General features: G+C 40.2%; 4 protein-coding genes across 5 annotated transcripts in view; 2 read left to right on the plus strand and 2 right to left on the minus strand.

The window, feature by feature from the left end:
* Nucleotides 1-1,589, minus strand: part of tspan4a (tetraspanin 4a) — a 100,401-nt gene extending 98,812 nt beyond the window's left edge. The window contains exon 1 of the mRNA XM_083553129.1: nt 1,428-1,589. The gene's annotated coding sequence lies outside the window, so the exon portion shown is untranslated. The remainder of the gene's footprint in view (nt 1-1,427) is intronic.
* Nucleotides 1,590-2,734: 1,145 nt separating this feature from the next.
* On the plus strand, nt 2,735-8,324 carry taldo1 (transaldolase 1). The gene is made up of 8 exons (XM_083553123.1): nt 2,735-2,924; nt 5,801-5,924; nt 6,166-6,273; nt 6,360-6,491; nt 6,583-6,758; nt 7,292-7,489; nt 7,581-7,726; nt 7,973-8,324. Exons 1-8 carry the CDS (start codon nt 2,828-2,830, stop codon nt 8,003-8,005), a joined length of 1,014 nt encoding a protein of 337 aa, XP_083409249.1. The 5' UTR covers nt 2,735-2,827; the 3' UTR covers nt 8,006-8,324.
* Nucleotides 8,325-9,408: 1,084 nt separating this feature from the next.
* On the minus strand, nt 9,409-13,654 carry dnaja2b (DnaJ heat shock protein family (Hsp40) member A2b). The gene is made up of 9 exons (XM_083553078.1): nt 13,428-13,654; nt 12,455-12,514; nt 12,127-12,356; nt 11,949-12,029; nt 11,720-11,853; nt 11,411-11,607; nt 11,142-11,286; nt 10,790-10,917; nt 9,409-10,711 (listed from the first exon to the last, which is right to left on the minus strand). The coding sequence occupies exons 1-9, from the start codon at nt 13,503-13,505 to the stop codon at nt 10,523-10,525; spliced, it is 1,242 nt and encodes a 413-aa protein (XP_083409204.1). The 5' UTR covers nt 13,506-13,654; the 3' UTR covers nt 9,409-10,522.
* Nucleotides 13,655-15,422: 1,768 nt separating this feature from the next.
* The window catches only part of ppp6r2b (protein phosphatase 6, regulatory subunit 2b), an 18,298-nt gene continuing 16,220 nt past the window's right edge, over nt 15,423-17,500 (plus strand). Inside the window, exons 1-2 of one of the 2 annotated variants that reach the window (XM_083552933.1) lie at nt 15,423-15,835; nt 15,963-16,017. The gene's annotated coding sequence lies outside the window, so the exon portion shown is untranslated. Of the gene's footprint in view, nt 16,018-17,500 lie in introns of both variants that reach the window. The other variant, XM_083552934.1, reaches the window with a different exon arrangement.

The raw sequence follows: 17,500 nt of genomic DNA on the forward strand, positions 1-17,500 counted from the left end.
ACGTTTTATTAAATGCTCAACTTCCTGCGGCACAAGCAAGAACAGGGTAGTTGAAGGTCACACCCCGTGTCCTCTTACCCCAGACGTCTTTCAACCACAAAAACTTGAAAAAAGGTGCTTTTATACTTATACAGCACATTGAAATTCTTTCTTCATAAATCCCATCGATGTTAAGGGTCAGCCATGATACCACTGACCCCCCAAACACAAAGGATTAAGAGCCTTGCTTAAGAGCAGCAGCTTGGTGTTACTGGGCCTTGAACCCATAACCTTCCTTCAGTAGCCCACAGGCTTTACCACTGAGCTCCCACTACCCACTTCAACAGAAAAACAGAAACTGAGTTCGATTCACATCCACATTACAATCTCAGTGATGTTTCTTGTTTCCTCAGCACTCCAAAGAACCAAAAAGTTCACCAGAACTTCCAGCTAAAATAAAGTTCTTTGCCATGAGATTTCACAGTGGAATGTTAGACACACAGCCCACATGTTTTTGAGAAGTTTAGAGAAAAGTTCTGCGGCCTGAGATTTCACTAGACACCCCAAATATAAATATAACCTTGCGTAGTGGTTTTACACTGTGCGCACACACACACACACACACACACACACACACACACACACACACACACAGAGTGTGTGTTTGTGTGTGGTATCTCTGGGAGGGACTTTCAGTGGGAATTTTTGGAATGTTGATATTTTTCACTCCACTGAAATTTGTATGATTTCTCAGCTCTGTGTGTGTGTGTGTGTGTGTGTGTGTGTGTGTGTGTGTGTGTGTGTGTGTGTGTGTGTGTGTGTGTGAGAGAGAGAGAGCAGGTTTTCCTGATATTAATTCTCTCTGTTTGAACCTAAACTCATGACACACTTTAATGAGGGATGCGTCAAAATGGACGCAAACTTTCCAACTCGTTAAAAAAAAGAGATTTACATACGAGACTCAGGCTTTAATGTTTCTACTGAAAGGTGTACAATCCAATTAAAGAAGTGAATCCTCGTTATAGTGCAGGAGAAAACCGTCCCAGGTTTTGTTGATAGAATGCAAAATAAGTTGTATTTTTGTCGTTGTTTTTTTTTAGGGTGTTTGCAGTAGTTTTGGCATTGATGTTGGAGATTAATGGTGTATGGTGTGGATTGGAGTGTTTAGAAGAGGGATTAGAGGAGATGAAGATGTCAGATCATGCTGTCAGGCTCAGCTTTAAGATAAACCCACGGTAATGTGTGTGACGTGTGCTGAATATAAAATACTGAATAATCGGCTGATAATTATACACTGAAATTATTTTTAATATCATTTTTAATAATCTGAGGTCTCACACACACACACACACACACACACACACACACACACACACACCACACACATATATATATATATATATACACACACACAAATAAATCCCTTTATAATAAACACATCACCTTACCTTCACTGTCCTGTAGAGAAAATCCTGTCCTGTGTCCAATAGCTTTTAAAACCTTATGAAATCTCTCTCTTTCTTTCTTTCTCTCTCTCTCTCTCTCTCTCTCTGTTTTCTTTCTCCTCCTTCTTCTGCTCTTCAAGCTCTATGAAAACTTGCAGCTTTTCAGGAGCATAAACAGGCCCAGTTCCGAACATGACAGTCATCACAGAGGTGAAACAGCGACCTCTAGTCGAGAAGTAAAGAAAAGGCAGAAATCATTCCAGTCACATTCCAATAATAATAATAATAATAATAATAATAATAATAATAATAATAATAATACATTTTTACGTGGTTTAAAGAAGGTAAAATACTCGTTGCAAAGTATATTTATTGCACATTTAGATTTAGATTAGATTAGATTAGACTATAGACTATTTTCCTAATAGCACACGTATTTTTTTCCTCTGATAATATTAAATACATTTCGCATTTTTACATTTTGACATTTTTGGACAGAATCAGGTTTATTGGTCACGTGTGTTGACGCACAGAATTTGGTTCCAGCTTTTGGTGACTCTCAGAAGTACAGACGTAAATAACAACACTACATTTAGCTTATAGACGATACACAATTTAACATTGAAAAAATTAAAATAAAAAATTACATGAAAGCACAAGTAATTGGAAAACGAATTGGAATTAATTGGAAAATATATTTTTTATTACTCTATGTGTAAATAATGCTTGAAGCATATATAAATATACATAGATTATACATATTTGCATATATACATTATTTATTTTAAATTAATTATTTACATTTATCTACATTATCTACTTTGAATACCCGGGTGATATATTTTAGGTCTATAACAGTGTCAGTAAAAGCAGGATCTCAGTATTTCATTTATTTCAATGCAAACTGATGATTCTGTTCATTTCGGTGAGATTTGGTTTTAATGATTTGATATTTTAGTTAAAAAAAAACATGTATTTATATAAAGAAGTTAAAGTTTTAGAATCTTGTGGTAACTAAAGTGGAAGGTTTAAAGTGAATTAAATGAGAAATAAACATGTTTTTGATTAACCGGTGGTGGAGGAGAAGAAAGAGGGTGAATAATTGATGAATGAATGAAGTTTATTGAACTCTGAAAAACGGAAACACTGTCCCTGGGAGGAGGTTCCTCCTTTTTCATACTATTGGTTTAGGTGATCAGTAGCGTGACGTGTTTATGGTTTGTCATTGGCTACCAGAAATGCCACTCACACGGGGGAGGAGGGGGGGTTGGGGTGATCGCCCCGCCCCTTTCTATCAGTAACAGCAGGGAAACCCCGCCCCCATGTGACCGTGTCCTCGTGCTCGGATCTGAGGTTCTCCTGCGCGCGCCTCTGTATCGGTATAAAAGGCCCCCCTCAGCATCATGTCTCAGTCTCCTGACAAGCGGCGGAAGATGGAGTCTGCGCTGGTGCAGCTGAAGAAGTACACTGTGGTGGTCGCCGATACGGGAGACTTTAACGGTAAAACACTTAGCCGTTAGCACTTCCCGGCTCGGGTTAGCCTGTTAGCAAGCTAGCGTTATTGCTAATGCAGGTTAATATCGCTATATTGACCGTTGATTAATGACGTCGTTGACGCGATATAGCTGTGTAAACAATTCATAGTTATTTTAAGTTCGTTTTCATTTCTGTAGTGCACCGTACGGAAGTTTTCTGTTCGCCCTGAGCTTAGCTGTGACGTCATCAGCCGTCGCCGGTCTGCAGGATTCTACTGATTTGTGTTCAACAATAAAACATCGCGTTCTGTTTAGTATTTTATTAATGTTTAATTCATTATAACATCACAAACTGTGATCTGTATAAATGCAGCACGGTGTTACCTTAAATAGAAAAGATAATTGGGTGAAAAAAACATGTTAAAGGAGTTTCTGAGTCTCTGAGACCCATCATCTGCTCATCATCTATTCCCTGTCCCTCATTCGGGTTCGGGTTCGAGGCTGCAGGTGTGACCCGCAGTGTAAACACTGGTTATCGGGAAATGGTTAAAAGATCAGTGTATTATCACATCAGTCCTCACTGAGCTTTAAAAGACTTTCTCAATACCAGCCTGTACAAATCTGAGCTGTGTGTGTGTGTGTGTGTGTGTGATGATTTTTGTGCAGAACTCTGTCCAGATCACACCATCTGGCCATGTTTCATTAAATTATCTTGAATAAGGAAGTTTGAAGCAATCTGGTCTTTGCTCGGTGTCTCTGGCGCAAGAAGTAAACATTTCCTCATACCTTGCGAAGTCAGTATGACGAGACAAAACCCAGGCGTATCGGGTCACTTTTTGGCTTTTAGTCTGTGTATCGAGTGTGTCCTGTCTCACACTCCGTCTGGAACACACTCGAGAAAGTCTTCATACTCAAACTCTGTTCAAAGTTCACTTTTTAAACCCTGAGACCAGAACAGAATTAATATTTATAAATAAACAATACATTTATAAAAAACACACATCATACTTTCCCTGCAAGTGACAGATGATGATAAAGTAGTATAGACTGTAGAAGATACCTGATTCTTTCTTCTTTTTTTTAATAATGGAATTATTTCATATTTTAAGTGAAGTTCAGTACTGGAGAAGGTCAGAAGTTTACGTTCACCATGGTCAGAGCTCTATAGCAGGAGATCTTCCACTCCAACCCATGAAAAGCAGATCTTCATCCTATACAATTGTGTGCCTCCAACTTTGTAGTTACAGTTTGGGGAAGAAACTCATGTGGCTGGCAAAAAGACGTTTGTCATATTTTAGCATCTTTTTTATGCCTCTGTACAAGTTTATTGAAGATTTAAGATGAAGCCACAACTTCCTTTTTCTGCACCAGGCAGTAATTTGTAAGAACTTGTGCTGAACTGAAGAAACATCAGACTGCAGGTGATGCAGAATTGTTTGGAATTGTCGTGTATTAATATCAAACTTACTGTGCTCATGTTCAAGAAATCTGATTTCTCTTGTTGCGTAAAATAAAAATGTATTTATTATAAAGTTGACATAAAGAAAATTGGGGCTGCAAGATTTGGGGGGAAATGTTGTCATGTTGCGATTATCGTTGCGATATAATAAATGGTGTCATGAGTCCACTTGATTGGTTATTAAGGAAATTGCACACAGATTCTTCTTCTTCTTTCAGCAGATTAGTGATGATGCTAAAATGTTTGTAAAACTATAAAGGTTTTCAAAATGAATTAGCATTTGCCCTAATGTAAACCTTTTTTTTCGTGAATGGTCCAGCTGAATTAAATAACAAATCACTTAACACTGTCACAAAAAATATGATCTTTAGAACATTTTGCCCAAACCAACAGGGAATGTCCTTTTACATTATTGACCTGTTTTTCTGCTGAAGTTTAAGATCCAGTACATGTTTCACAGTACATGAATTTTGCAATCATCATTATTATTAAATGTGTTTTAACCTTTTTTTTTTTTTTTTTTTGAAGATTGCTAATGATTTGTATGGTGTGGGGGCGGAGTCAGGGGGAGGGGTTACAGTATGAAAGTGTCCTGTTTAATCATGCAGCACTAAAGAACATGACCGAGCTCCAGTTCCGATGGTTATCATTCAAACCCGCCATTAACTTGATCAGTGTCTTGGAGTATAAGCCAACGTGATTTAGATTTGAGTTACAGGTGTGAACGTTGCATCTGAAAATCGACTCTCTTTCAGAACGTTCTGTTTGAACGTGCTTTAGCAACCGGCGTGTGAAGTAATATGGCGCAAGATTGGACAAACACTTCACTTCTCTTTCAAATGTTCTCGCTTTGAATAATTGCATGAAACCTGATCAGGGAACAGATACAGAACGTTTGCACAGTCCGGCTGTAAATGATTAAACACGCAGCCTCACGTCTCTCCCTTTCTGAACAGGCCATGTATTTACAGATTCAGGAGATGTGCAGTGTGAACCTAGAAGACCTGCACGTGCAAAGTCCTGCAGAGGGACAACAGGTCCATGTTTGACATGTGTATGTGATTTAAGAAATGCACAGTGCCTGTAGGGGGCGTGGCCTCAGTAGTCCTGCAGGAATTGTCATGTGATTTTTAACTGAAACTGCATTCGATCTGGTTGTTTGAACCAAAATGATCCTGAAAGATTATTATTTTTTTTTAATCACAAAAAATCGAAACCCAAGTCTGTAGTCGGTGTCGCCATCAGACCCGGTTGGGATCCTTGTGCGTGAAGATGGATGTGCCGAGAGACTGTTATTGTTAATGTCTGTTACTTTACTAAAGTCTGAGTCACAAACCCATAATTAAATTAGCATTTTCCCTAGCTTTCTGTAAGGCAGAATGAAGATAAGGAATAAGGTAACCGCTGAGCTCTCATTGCATTTCTTCTTCTGACATCCACAGCCATTGAAGAATACAAGCCTCAGGATGCAACCACCAACCCATCGCTCATCCTGGCAGCAGCGAAGATGCCCAATTATCAGCACCTCCTGGACCAGGCTATTAAATACGGCATCGCAAACGGCGGGTAAGAGACCTTCCACACCTGCACACGTTCTCATGGGTTGTGAAGAACCTCTGCATTTCAATATAGAAGTAATAACAGTGCTATGAGTTTCACTATGTAATAACTTATTTATGACCGTCAGAATGTGAACCTGGACTGAATGTTCTGTACGAGTTTTGATTTCTCAAATTTAGTAATTTATTGTCTTAATCGTTTTAAATTAATTAATGACCGTAACCTCCAAAAACAATTATATTTCTAGGACCGAAGAAGAGCAGATCACCAACACGATGGACAAGCTATTCGTCAGCTTCGGCGTGGAGATCCTGAAGAAGATTCCCGGTCGAGTCTCCACAGAGGTGGATGCTAGGTACCACGTCTTGTCCAGCTTTTGACGCGTTTCCTTCTTATGTTAATGTAAAACCTCGGAGACTGGAGATTCTTTTTCTTCTCAAGGTTATCGTTCGATAAAGATGAGATGGTGGCTCGAGCACGGCGACTCATCACTTTGTACGAGGAAGCTGGAGTGAGCAAGGACCGCGTGCTCATCAAGCTCTCCTCCACGTGGGAGGGCATCCAGGCTGGACGGTCGGTTTTATTTATTATTAAATATGAAATGACTAAATTATAGCGAGTGACTTTTATTTTGATGACTTTTGTTTATACTCGTTGTTCTCAGGGAGCTGGAGGAGAAATATGGCATCCACTGTAACATGACCCTGCTGTTCTCCTTCGCCCAGGCGGTGGCATGTGCCGAGGGCAAGGTCACCCTCATTTCACCTTTTGTAGGACGCATCCTGGACTGGCACAAAGAAAACACAGAGCGTAAAAGCTTTGAGCCACATGAGGACCCCGGTATGTGGGGGATTGGAATGTATGAATGTAGTAATTGGTACGTAACGGAAATTGAGGTGACGTGTCTTCTTGTGAGGAGTCTCAAATAAACTTTCACAGAACCACTCCCATTTCTAGAGGTTGACCGAGTAATCTGCACTGATAGTTGATCGCTGGCTATTATCAATAATCCAGCTGATACTGTGAGCGGCCTCTAGTGGTGAATCACTGACACCACATGCTGTTATTTACACGTTGACCAGTATAATCCGATCTAATAAGTATCATTAAAATCCACCCTCAACCTCGTTGTTTATTCTGTTTAGTTTATTCGACATTAGATTGAAATGTTTGTACAAATTTAATCACTGTGTTGTTGGACTCTGATTTTTTTTTTGATGAATCGTGTTTCTTTTTTCAAACCGCTCGTTTAAAAACATTTATAGAAGTGAAGGTTTAGAGTATAAGTGGAAGGATGAAGTTCAGCACTCTGCTCAAAGCTCGTCTTGGCGCTTCACCTGTAATCCAGATGTTCTCGCTCTGTTGTCATGCAGGTGTTGTCAGCGTAACAAAGATCTACAACTATTATAAGAAGTTTGATTACAGCACCGTGGTGATGGGCGCGTCCTTCAGGAACACTGGAGAGGTCAAGGCGTTGGCCGGATGCGATCTTCTCACCATATCTCCAGGGCTGCTGGGAGAGCTGAGCCAGGATCACAGCACTGTGGTCACCACTCTCACTCCAGAGAAAGGTCAGCATCAAGAGCTCTCCTGAGATGGTTAAGAGAATGTCTGGGTGGGGGAATCATTTATCTGTGTGTGTGTGTGTGTGTGTGTGTGTAGCCAAGGCTTGTGATCTGGAGAAGATCCACATGGATGAGAAAACCTTCCGTTGGCTGCACAACGAGGACCGCATGGCAGTAGAGAAGCTCTCTGATGGCATCCGGAAATTTGCTGCCGACGCAGTGAAGCTCGAAGGCATGATTAAGGTGTGATTTTCTATATTTTTTGAGCAGTGCTTACTATATCCCTGAGAAAATCTATCTTGAACCTGCTGTACAGTAGGAACAATGCAGGTGTGATGGGCAGGTCTCCACATGGGGTGTGCTGAGTCTCAGCTTTATTGTGTAGAAAGCTGAACATCTGAGCAGATTGTATGATGCTGGGGTTTGTTTTAAAGATCAGATCAGTGCCTGTGTTTTACTGCAATAAAATCATAATTTTTCACCCTACAGGAGAAGATGCTCGGTGTGAAAAACGGACCATAACAGCAGATTAAAACCCCAGAAGACTGCGCCCACCCTGAAACTCCTGATTAACCCATCGCTACCTGCTGAAACTCTTTCTGTAGTCTTAAACCTCAGACCACTACGAGCTACTGCACTAATCAGAAACCCATGTCTCTGTTCAGGAGTAAAATCCTCCCAAAATCAACATTCCTATTTTTATAAAACAAAAAGAAAATTGTGTTTTTGGGCAAAACTGTAACGTAGGGGACTTTTTTTTTATTATAAGATTAATAACAAATTATTCTTCAGATTCATTCCTGCTTCACGGTTTCAATAAAAATTCATCAATATCAGAAAACACAATTAAACGTGTGTGTGTGTGTTTGACCCTGTCCATATTCTGTGTACGTTTTCAGCAGCTGATTCACGTCGTGATTAGTGGAATCTGCTATATTACACATCAGTTCATCTTTTATTTATCTTCAAAATCCACAAACTCTTCTTCCCTTCCACTGTACAAGGAATCAGCCAGTCAGTCGTAGCTGTTCACTCGGTGCGATTAAGAGCTGATTTTTACTTGTCACATGAACTGAAATATCTGTTAATTAGATAATTGGTGAGACTTAATTAATAGAACAATCAGTTAATTAATTATAATTTAAGTAATTTATCATTTTGTTAGTTAATACATGAATTACTAATCAATTAATTGCTTTTTTTTTTTTTAAGGTGGATTATGAAATAATTAGAATCACTTGTTCCTGATCTGATTTATGAAATCTAACTGCATTTTAGAACTCAAGAAACATTGATCCACTGTGCTGAAGCACCAGAGGGTACAAACCTGAACCTTTCCTGCTCATTGAGGTGGTACTATTTAGGGGTGTCTGTGTCCAGGTGAAGGACTGAAGTTGAAAGTACAGCACAGGAACCAGAACTATTCTGCGTGCCGCCTGGATGATGGATCGTTACAGTATAGATATAAAATCACAAGGAGAGAAAACCTGTTCACTAAATCATCCATCTTCTAACTGGGAAGTCTGAGGGGGAGTTTTATCTGCTTTTAGGAAGCAGACTAATGATGTAAACAAGTAGCAGAAAAATTCTGTTCAAACATTTCAGATTTTAATGTTGACTAATTTCTGATGTTTAGAAGTCGACACTCACATGCTAATATAAAGGTGATTTTTCTTTTCCATTCACCTCCAAAAACATCTGGTCTCTGTGGCTCCTCAGACATCAGATCACCAGTTTAATCAGGAACGAGGCGTGTCTACTTACTGGTCAGTAACGTGTTGACGTGTTCCAGCATCACGTGTGTGTGTGTGTGCATGGCTTTACTATAAAAGGCTCAGTTTGTACATATTTAAGATTTATTATTAAAATTGTCTTCTGATGCTGGTGGATAAAAAAACAAAACCAACAGATGACAGACGAGTGTGTTTTAGACACAAATGTTTTATTGAACTTTTTTCCCACGATGTCCTCGTCTCTATTCTGCACTGTATCAGGTGTGTGTGTGTGTGTTTATAAGTTAAATCCTATACACAATTGCTTTTCAGTGGTGTGTACAGTATATAAAAGTCTACAATGACAATGATGGTGGTAAGGAATTAAAAACAACCCTTCTACACTTCTTTTCTATCCTTTGCTTCTCGTTCGTTTGAATAGACGTGTGTGTGTGTGTGTGTGTGTGTGTTTCTGAAGATACGAGAGTCTGACATTCCAGTCTGAGACGATGTGAACGAGTCGTGTGTGCATTCAGCAGCTTTACAGTACAAGGGGAAGAGAGGAAAGAGGAAGTTGAAAGGAAGAAAACAGAGAGAAAAAAGGAGGGTGAGAAGAGAAATAGAAAGTAAAAGGGTAGAATAATAAGAGAGGAGAGATTGATGAGGGAGGTGAGGCAGAGAAGGAGAAGAGAAAATAAAGAGAAGAATCCACATCGGCGCACCCTACATGCAGTGAAATCGAGGCGAGGTGAGATGGTACTAATAAAGGTATGGACGGGCAGAAAAGTGGGCGGGGCTTCCAGCAGGACACTTTCACTGTTAGTAACTCAAAATTTCCGACCGTCGTCCAAACGTTCCCCTTAAAATTTCAGACGGATTCCTAACCAGGAACTCGAAACGGAAAAAGTCGATTAAACCACCAAGTTCAGAAAATGGCATAGAATAGTAAAGTATTCATTTAAGATCAATCAGAAATGTTCCTTTGTTAGAACTCTAACGCGACTCCGCGGTTCTCTAGCTAGCGTAACGATAACGAACAACAAACGTGCAAAAGATAAATCCCGCCCTGAAAAATCCGGAGTTCCGGTTTCCAAATGTACAGTTGTTCCGGAGTCACGTGTCGATTGTAACACGAGGGGGAAATAAACAGCCGTGTATGTTTAACGATACTTCGTAGCTGCGCAATCAGGCGTCGTAATACAGACGGGTGAGGGTGGGCGGGTCTGGGGCGGAGTCAAAGGGTTTGTTCAAGGTGTGATACTGATGTGTGTGTGTGTGTGTGTGTGTGTGTGTGTGTATATATAAGAGTGTGTGTATGTGAGACACGTTATTGGTGGGCGCACTGCACCCCCGGCCCATGTGGACCGCCCTCCTCATCTGAGCTGTCGTTATACACCTCGCGCCGTTGACCTCCAGATGACCCTTGGCTCATGTCGAACTCTTGTAGGTCCACCTCCTCCGTGTCGGCCACGATGACCGTGTCCTCGTCACGTGACGGTAACAGATACTCCAGTTCCTGCACACACACCGTATATGTAATGGCACCCTTTTATATAAGCGTGTTAAATTACAGGTTTATGCGCGTTATCGGTACCGTGAGCTTCTCAGTGCTGATCCAGCCGTTATCTGGGAACCGAACGTCAAACTTGATGTACAGATCTCCTTTCTCAAAAGGGTTCCTGTACTGAGGCATGCCTTCTCCACGCACCACCCTCACCGCACCTGCAACACCCACACACTGTAGTCACCTGTGGGCGTGGCTTGTTCAACTATAGAGGACACACCCACATTGCCACACCTGTCTCTAAATCACATACATGAAGGAAACGCCCACATACACACCTGGGTCCATTTCAATCACAAATGAAGGACATGCCCAAATACAAACCTGTTTCTATTTACATCTTACATGAAGGCAAAACACACACACACACACACACACACACCTGGCTCGATGACCTTTCCAGCAGGGTATTTGATGAGAAGGTGTCGCCCGTCAAGGTGCGCGAGAGTGAGCTGGAAGCCACACAGTGCCTCCACCAGGCCGATTGTCTTGCAGATGTGCAGGTCATTACCATCTCTACGGAACTCCTACACACAAACACACACACACACAAAGAGAGAGACACAGAATTCACTCAATCAGCAGTGCATTTAGTTTAAACACGAATGTTAATATAATGTGTGTGTGTGAGTGAGTATGTGAGTGAGAGACCTCATGTTCTTTCTCCTGCAGGACCAGTATGATATCTCCAGGATCGGTGTTGGGAGCCTGATCAGCTTCTCCAGTGAACGTGATCTTCTGCCCGTGTTTCATTCCCTTGTCCACATGCACCTCCAACGTCTTCACCTCCTTACACACTTTACGCCCCTCACATTGTTTACACCTGTCTCTCTCGCTGATCACCTCACCTGTTCAAAACACACACACACACACACACACACACACACACTCAGCAATGCTTCTAAGTCCTGGATAGTCAGATGTTTATTAATCCTGAAGCAGAATCTGACTGATCCTTACCTTCTCCGCTACAGTCATTACACACCGTCTGCATCTGCTGGACCATACCAGGAGCCAGCTGTCTGATCATGATTCTCATCCCTCTCCCTCTGCAGGCAGTACACTTCTGCACCGCACCAGTCTTACCTCCCTGACTGAAAACACACACACACACACACACACACACACACTAACTCCTTCGTTCTGATCACAAATCTCTGAGAGTATCCATCTCCAGTTTATTTCTCACCCGTTGCAGGAGCTACACAGGACGTTCTTGCTCAGCTGCAGCTTGGTGGTCTTGCCATTGTAGAGATCTTCTAACGACACCCTGGAACACGGAAACATACATAATTGTACATACATACTTGGTTAGTGCGCGCGCGCGCGCACACACACACACACACACACACACAGGTTGAACTCACTTGAGTGGATGCACCATGTCCTCCCCCTTTCTCCGTCCCCCGTTCCGGTTCCTGCTGCTCTGACCCCCCATGAAACCGAACAGACCTCCACCAAAGATGTGGGAGAAGATGTCCTCCATCCCAGCTCCTCCTCCTCCTCCCTCACGCAGGCCCTGCTCTCCATACCGGTCATACAGTTCCTTCTTCTCAGGGTTAGTCAACACCTCGTACGCAAAGCTGATCTCCTTAAACTGCCACACACACACACACACACACACACCATGATCTTCAGACTTGACTTTCACCCTCAGGGCCGATAATGTTATTGATGATGATAATGATCTCCTACCTTGTCTCCTGCATTAGGATTCTTATCAGGGTGATATTCCTTTGCCAGTTTGCGATACGCCTGTAATAAGCAGTTATAAGACGTATTAATAATTCTAACATTAAAAATAAACCCTTATCCAAACTCAGAGATCCGTATCATCAGTTCCTCAGCACTCCATACCAAAACAATTACCACCGATACGGAAACATGCAAGTCATGTAACTCGGAATTCCCAGTCGGAAACTCAAGTTGTTTGTCATAAATCATAAATTTTAAATCAATAAGGTTGCAGGTTGTGATGTCACTAAATATACGCCATTCTTTAAGACCAATCGGAACCAATATGCAAATTACTAAATCTATCGTACTAACGTGTACTGCTGTGGGGAGGAAAAATGGGCGGGTTCCAAATTTGCATACTCATGACTAATCCTAGGTATGAAAATATATAAATATATACACTGTATTGATGTTCCTTGGCCTTTATATATATATATATATATTGTCTGTACGAATTATTTGAATGCTTTGAAACATTAACATATATCTCAGAATGTAAACAGAAAAAAAAAAAATCACAATTTTATTATAATTTTATTTACATTTCCATTAAGTCAGTGATGTATTGAAGACGCTATATAATAAATCACACTTTTAGGATTAATAAGAAATAAACCTCATTTGTGGATCATGATTAATGTTTAATAAACTAATGATAATTTAGGCTAGTCAGGGATGCTAGCGCTGCGGAAAGCATCTTTTGTCAGGATTCACAGGCGGAATATTCTCGCGCTCTTCTCCCCGGACAGAAATCAGATCAAATGATATTATAATTAATATTAAATTATCTTTAGATCTGTTCTTTAAAATGATAAACATTGTGTCGGAAGTAAAGGCACACAGGTTAATGCTAACGCGCCCGCAGAGAGCTGCTCGTCTCCCCGGCCCAGAGCGCCTCACCGCCGCAGAAAGCTCGAGAAATACACGCTACCTTCTTCAGCTCGTTCTCGGAAGCCGAAGGAGAAACACCGAGAATGTCATAGAGCTTGGTGTCTGCTGCACTCGCCATGTCTCCGGACTGCACCGAGGACACGACCGCCGAGCCGAGCCGAGTAGACTCGAACCGAACCGAACCGGGGAGAGGGAGTGCGAGCCGAAGAGAAGGAAAAGCCGGCTGGACTGTTTTTATTGTTTTCCCAGCCACATTCCGAGACGCCCCGCCTTCTTCACCATGATTGGTTGATCGGGCGTATTCGCTAAATCCGTTAGTTGATTGGACGGTTCAGAGGATCGCTACGTATCCATAGCAACCAGGGTACGCAGCAAATAAAAAATCTGCGAAATAAATGAAAACTTTATTTTTTCTTTTATTTCATGATATAAGGATTCAGTTAAGCAGAATGCTGTAACAGGATACAGCATATGATTAGAGAAACTCCAGTGACTGGTCTCAGTTTTCAGACTCCTGGTAAAAGGAGACTTGATGCTGCAACAGTGGGAAACATGGCTCCATATTTGGACATTTTATTAGACTTGTTGCAGCCATTAATTTCAACCTTATATTATTGTATTCCTTAAAATGGCACAACAAATCAGTTTCAACATTGTATATGTAGGTTTATGTTTTACATGTTCTATATTAATAAAATGTGTTTTTGAGATTTGCACATGATTGCATTCTGTTTTAGTAAAATTTTACACAATGTCCTAATTTTTGTTTGGGAGTTTGGGATTGTATTATTATTAGTAGTAGTAGTAATTGTTGTAGTTATTTGTAGTAGTAGTGGTGGTGGTGGTATATAAAAAAAAAAAAAAAAAAAAAAGGAAAATACGTGTGAAAACATTATATATTCTGATTAGTCCAAAGATGTTGATTAACTTTCCATAACACACAGCAGCTCTGACTGTAACACGTGTCATAATCCCCATTATTATACTCCTTCAATTTGCACCTAATGTCATATAACTGAGCTATAATTTAAGTAAAAAATGTGTTGTTTATGTACAAACAAAATGTAATTATATGAAGCCGTTGTTGAATATTTCTGTAAGGAGTCGTTTATACCACAAATATGTATATAACAAGACATTTAAAAGTAACTGAAAACGAATACAGAATGTATAAAGTGCTCTGATTTAACAATAAATAGATCATAAAATTAGTAGGTTGTTGCGATGCAAAAACAATAAAACACAGAAAATAATCAGTTCAGCGCGTTAATTATTTTCCTCCAACTGCAGCTACAAGAGTTTATTTCTATTCATTCTATGTAATAATAATACAAATAATAATAATATAATAATAATAAAAATAATAATTATGAAAATAAAATAATAATAATAATAATAATAATAATAAAACAATAATAATAATAAATATAAAAAATAAAATAATATTAATAATAAAAATAAAAATAATAAAACAAATAAATATAAAAATAAAATAATAATAATAAAAATAATAAAACAAATAAATATAAAAAATAAAATAATAATAATAAAAATAATAATAAAACAAAAAAATATAAAAAATAAAATAATAATAATAATAATAAAGTTTCGAATAATAATAATAATAATAATAATAATAATAATAATAATAAAGTTTCGAATAATAATAATAATAATAATAATAATAATAAGTGTTGTTTTTTGTGTATATATTTTAAATCTTCACTTTTTTTCGTATGACACTTGGAATTGTACAAAGTCAAGTAGGTGGTTTCTCCAGACCTGGTTTCCTCCTCTAGATGTCCTGCATGATCTAAATATAGCTTCCCGAAAACAGAATACCTGGCAACCCAGATCACTTCCGCTTCCATCCTGCACACGGCACTTTAATGAGGAAACTCTGTAATGAGTGATTTAATTGAAACACAATGTTGCCTTGAGCAGTTGTGTGTGTGGTTGGAGAAGGTTGTGACATGCGCAGTGCGTCAGGCGGATGGATGGATAGATGGATGGGCGAGTTAAAGGAGTGTCCTCGACTAATCCTGCTCCAATCAGAGCTCCTGTTTTTTTCAGGGTTAAATCTCACGTTGTTTATTTCTTCTCGGTCTCTGAAGCATTAATGATCTCATTCAACAACAGGTTCTATCACCAAGAGCGCGCGCGTTTCTAATAAAATAAAGGTGCATAATTAATCCCGCATCATGTAACACACCCGGGCATGTTCAGCAGGATCTACACCATTACTTAACACACACACACGCACGCATGCACGCGCGCGCGCACAAATCCCTGATCCATTTAAAACCCCGTGCGCGCCTCTGCTGTTTGCGCGCTCCCGGCACCGCGTCCGCCATTTTAACTCGAATAAACATGTCAAAAGCGCTTATTATGCGCTCATAACCCCGGACTCCAGATCTGGAAGTATCTCTGAGTGTGTGTGGAGGACAGGTGAGGAGACAGCAGTGGGCTGGAGGAATCTCATTGTATTGTGCTGCAGCAGGACGCGCACAGCGCGCGACCCCGATCTTATTCTAGTCATCATCATGATGATTATTGATTATTGATATTATTTTAGGCTGAACTTCAGACCACCAGAGCTGCTGAAGCGAACATCTGCTGAGGCATCATCGGTAAGTGCTGTGGAGAGAAATACACCCAGGCTGGGGATTATTATTATTATTATTATTATTATTATTATTATTATTATTATTATTATTATTATTATTACCCACTGTGGGGCGCCAGTTTGGTGTTAATAGGAAATTAAGAGCAAATGACGCACTCCAGCCAAACGGGTTTAATATATAGGTAACACACACACACACACACACACACACACGGGCCTAAAAGCTCGATTAGTAATAGTTGCGGTGTGGTTGTTATGTTCATACTGAACCAAAAGTCCGAGTTTATCTGATATAAAGCACCTTGCAGATGGAGACCATGATGTTCCTAGAAGACGATTTGTATTTGTTCTCAGAACGTGTGTGTGTGTGTGTGTGTGTGTGTGTGTGTGTGTGTGTGTGTGAGAGAGAGAGAGAGAGAGAGAGAGAGATTATATTATTTATATCGTTTGTAAAAAAACAAAACAAAAAAAAACCAAACACGTTCACAAAGCAGCTGGATTAAATATCTGTGTGTGTGTGTGTGTATGTAAATCTATAATGAAGCACATGCAGAGGAAATAAAGTGCCTGAGAGGACATGAAGGACAACTTTCAGGAGGATCCAGGGTGTTGCTGGATGAGGGAAGTGGTGCTGTTCTGGTGATGGTGGAGAGTGAGATTATAAATCTGTACACAGGTGTAAAAGAGATGGTTTCATGGGACACCAGGTCTGGTCAAGGCTGGGTCTATGATGCCCTGTAGAACATCAGATACCTCTTGATCATGTATGTCTTCTTAATTGACGTTTGAAGGAAAACATAACTCTAGTAATACTTTGAGAAGGGCTGAATTGTGATGTCTAGACATCTGGGTCAGAAAGTCTCCAAAACAGCAGGTGTTGTGTGGTGTATCCTGGTATGCAGGGGTTAGTGCACACCAAAAGTGCTCCAAGGATGGACAACAGGTGAACCAGAGACAAGGTCATGAGCACTTGAGGCTTTCTGATGCATGTTAGGAGAGGCCTGTCTGGTCCGATGCTGCAGAAGATCTGAAGCACAAACTTCTGAAAAGGGTAATGCTGGCTCTGATGGAAAGACGTTAGAACACTGAGCTCAGTAGCTGCAGAACTACAGGAAAAACTACACTATAGAAGATAAGACACTGAACGAAGATCTACAATTGAGCAGGTGGGAAACAATCAGAGGAGCCTGTGGATGTAGAAGAGTTTCTAAGTTCATTTTGTGCTCACAGTTTCTCTACACACACACACACACACACACACACACACACACACACACACACCCCTTTAATGCAAATTCAGGTTTCAACTTGCACTTGCTGTGTGTTTATTTGAGCCCAATTGTGTTCATTTTTCATGCAGTTCCTCATCTTGAAGCTTCTGCTGCTCATTTCCTGGCTGAATTAATACACACACACAATCTGCTTGCTTTTTGTCTGTATTTTCTCCTCGCTGCCGTCTGACCTCTAATTTCTCCTGTTTAAAAAAG

Source organism: Silurus aristotelis, assembly GCF_946808225.1.
Source record: "Silurus aristotelis genome assembly, chromosome: 10".
NCBI lineage: Eukaryota > Metazoa > Chordata > Actinopteri > Siluriformes > Siluridae > Silurus > Silurus aristotelis.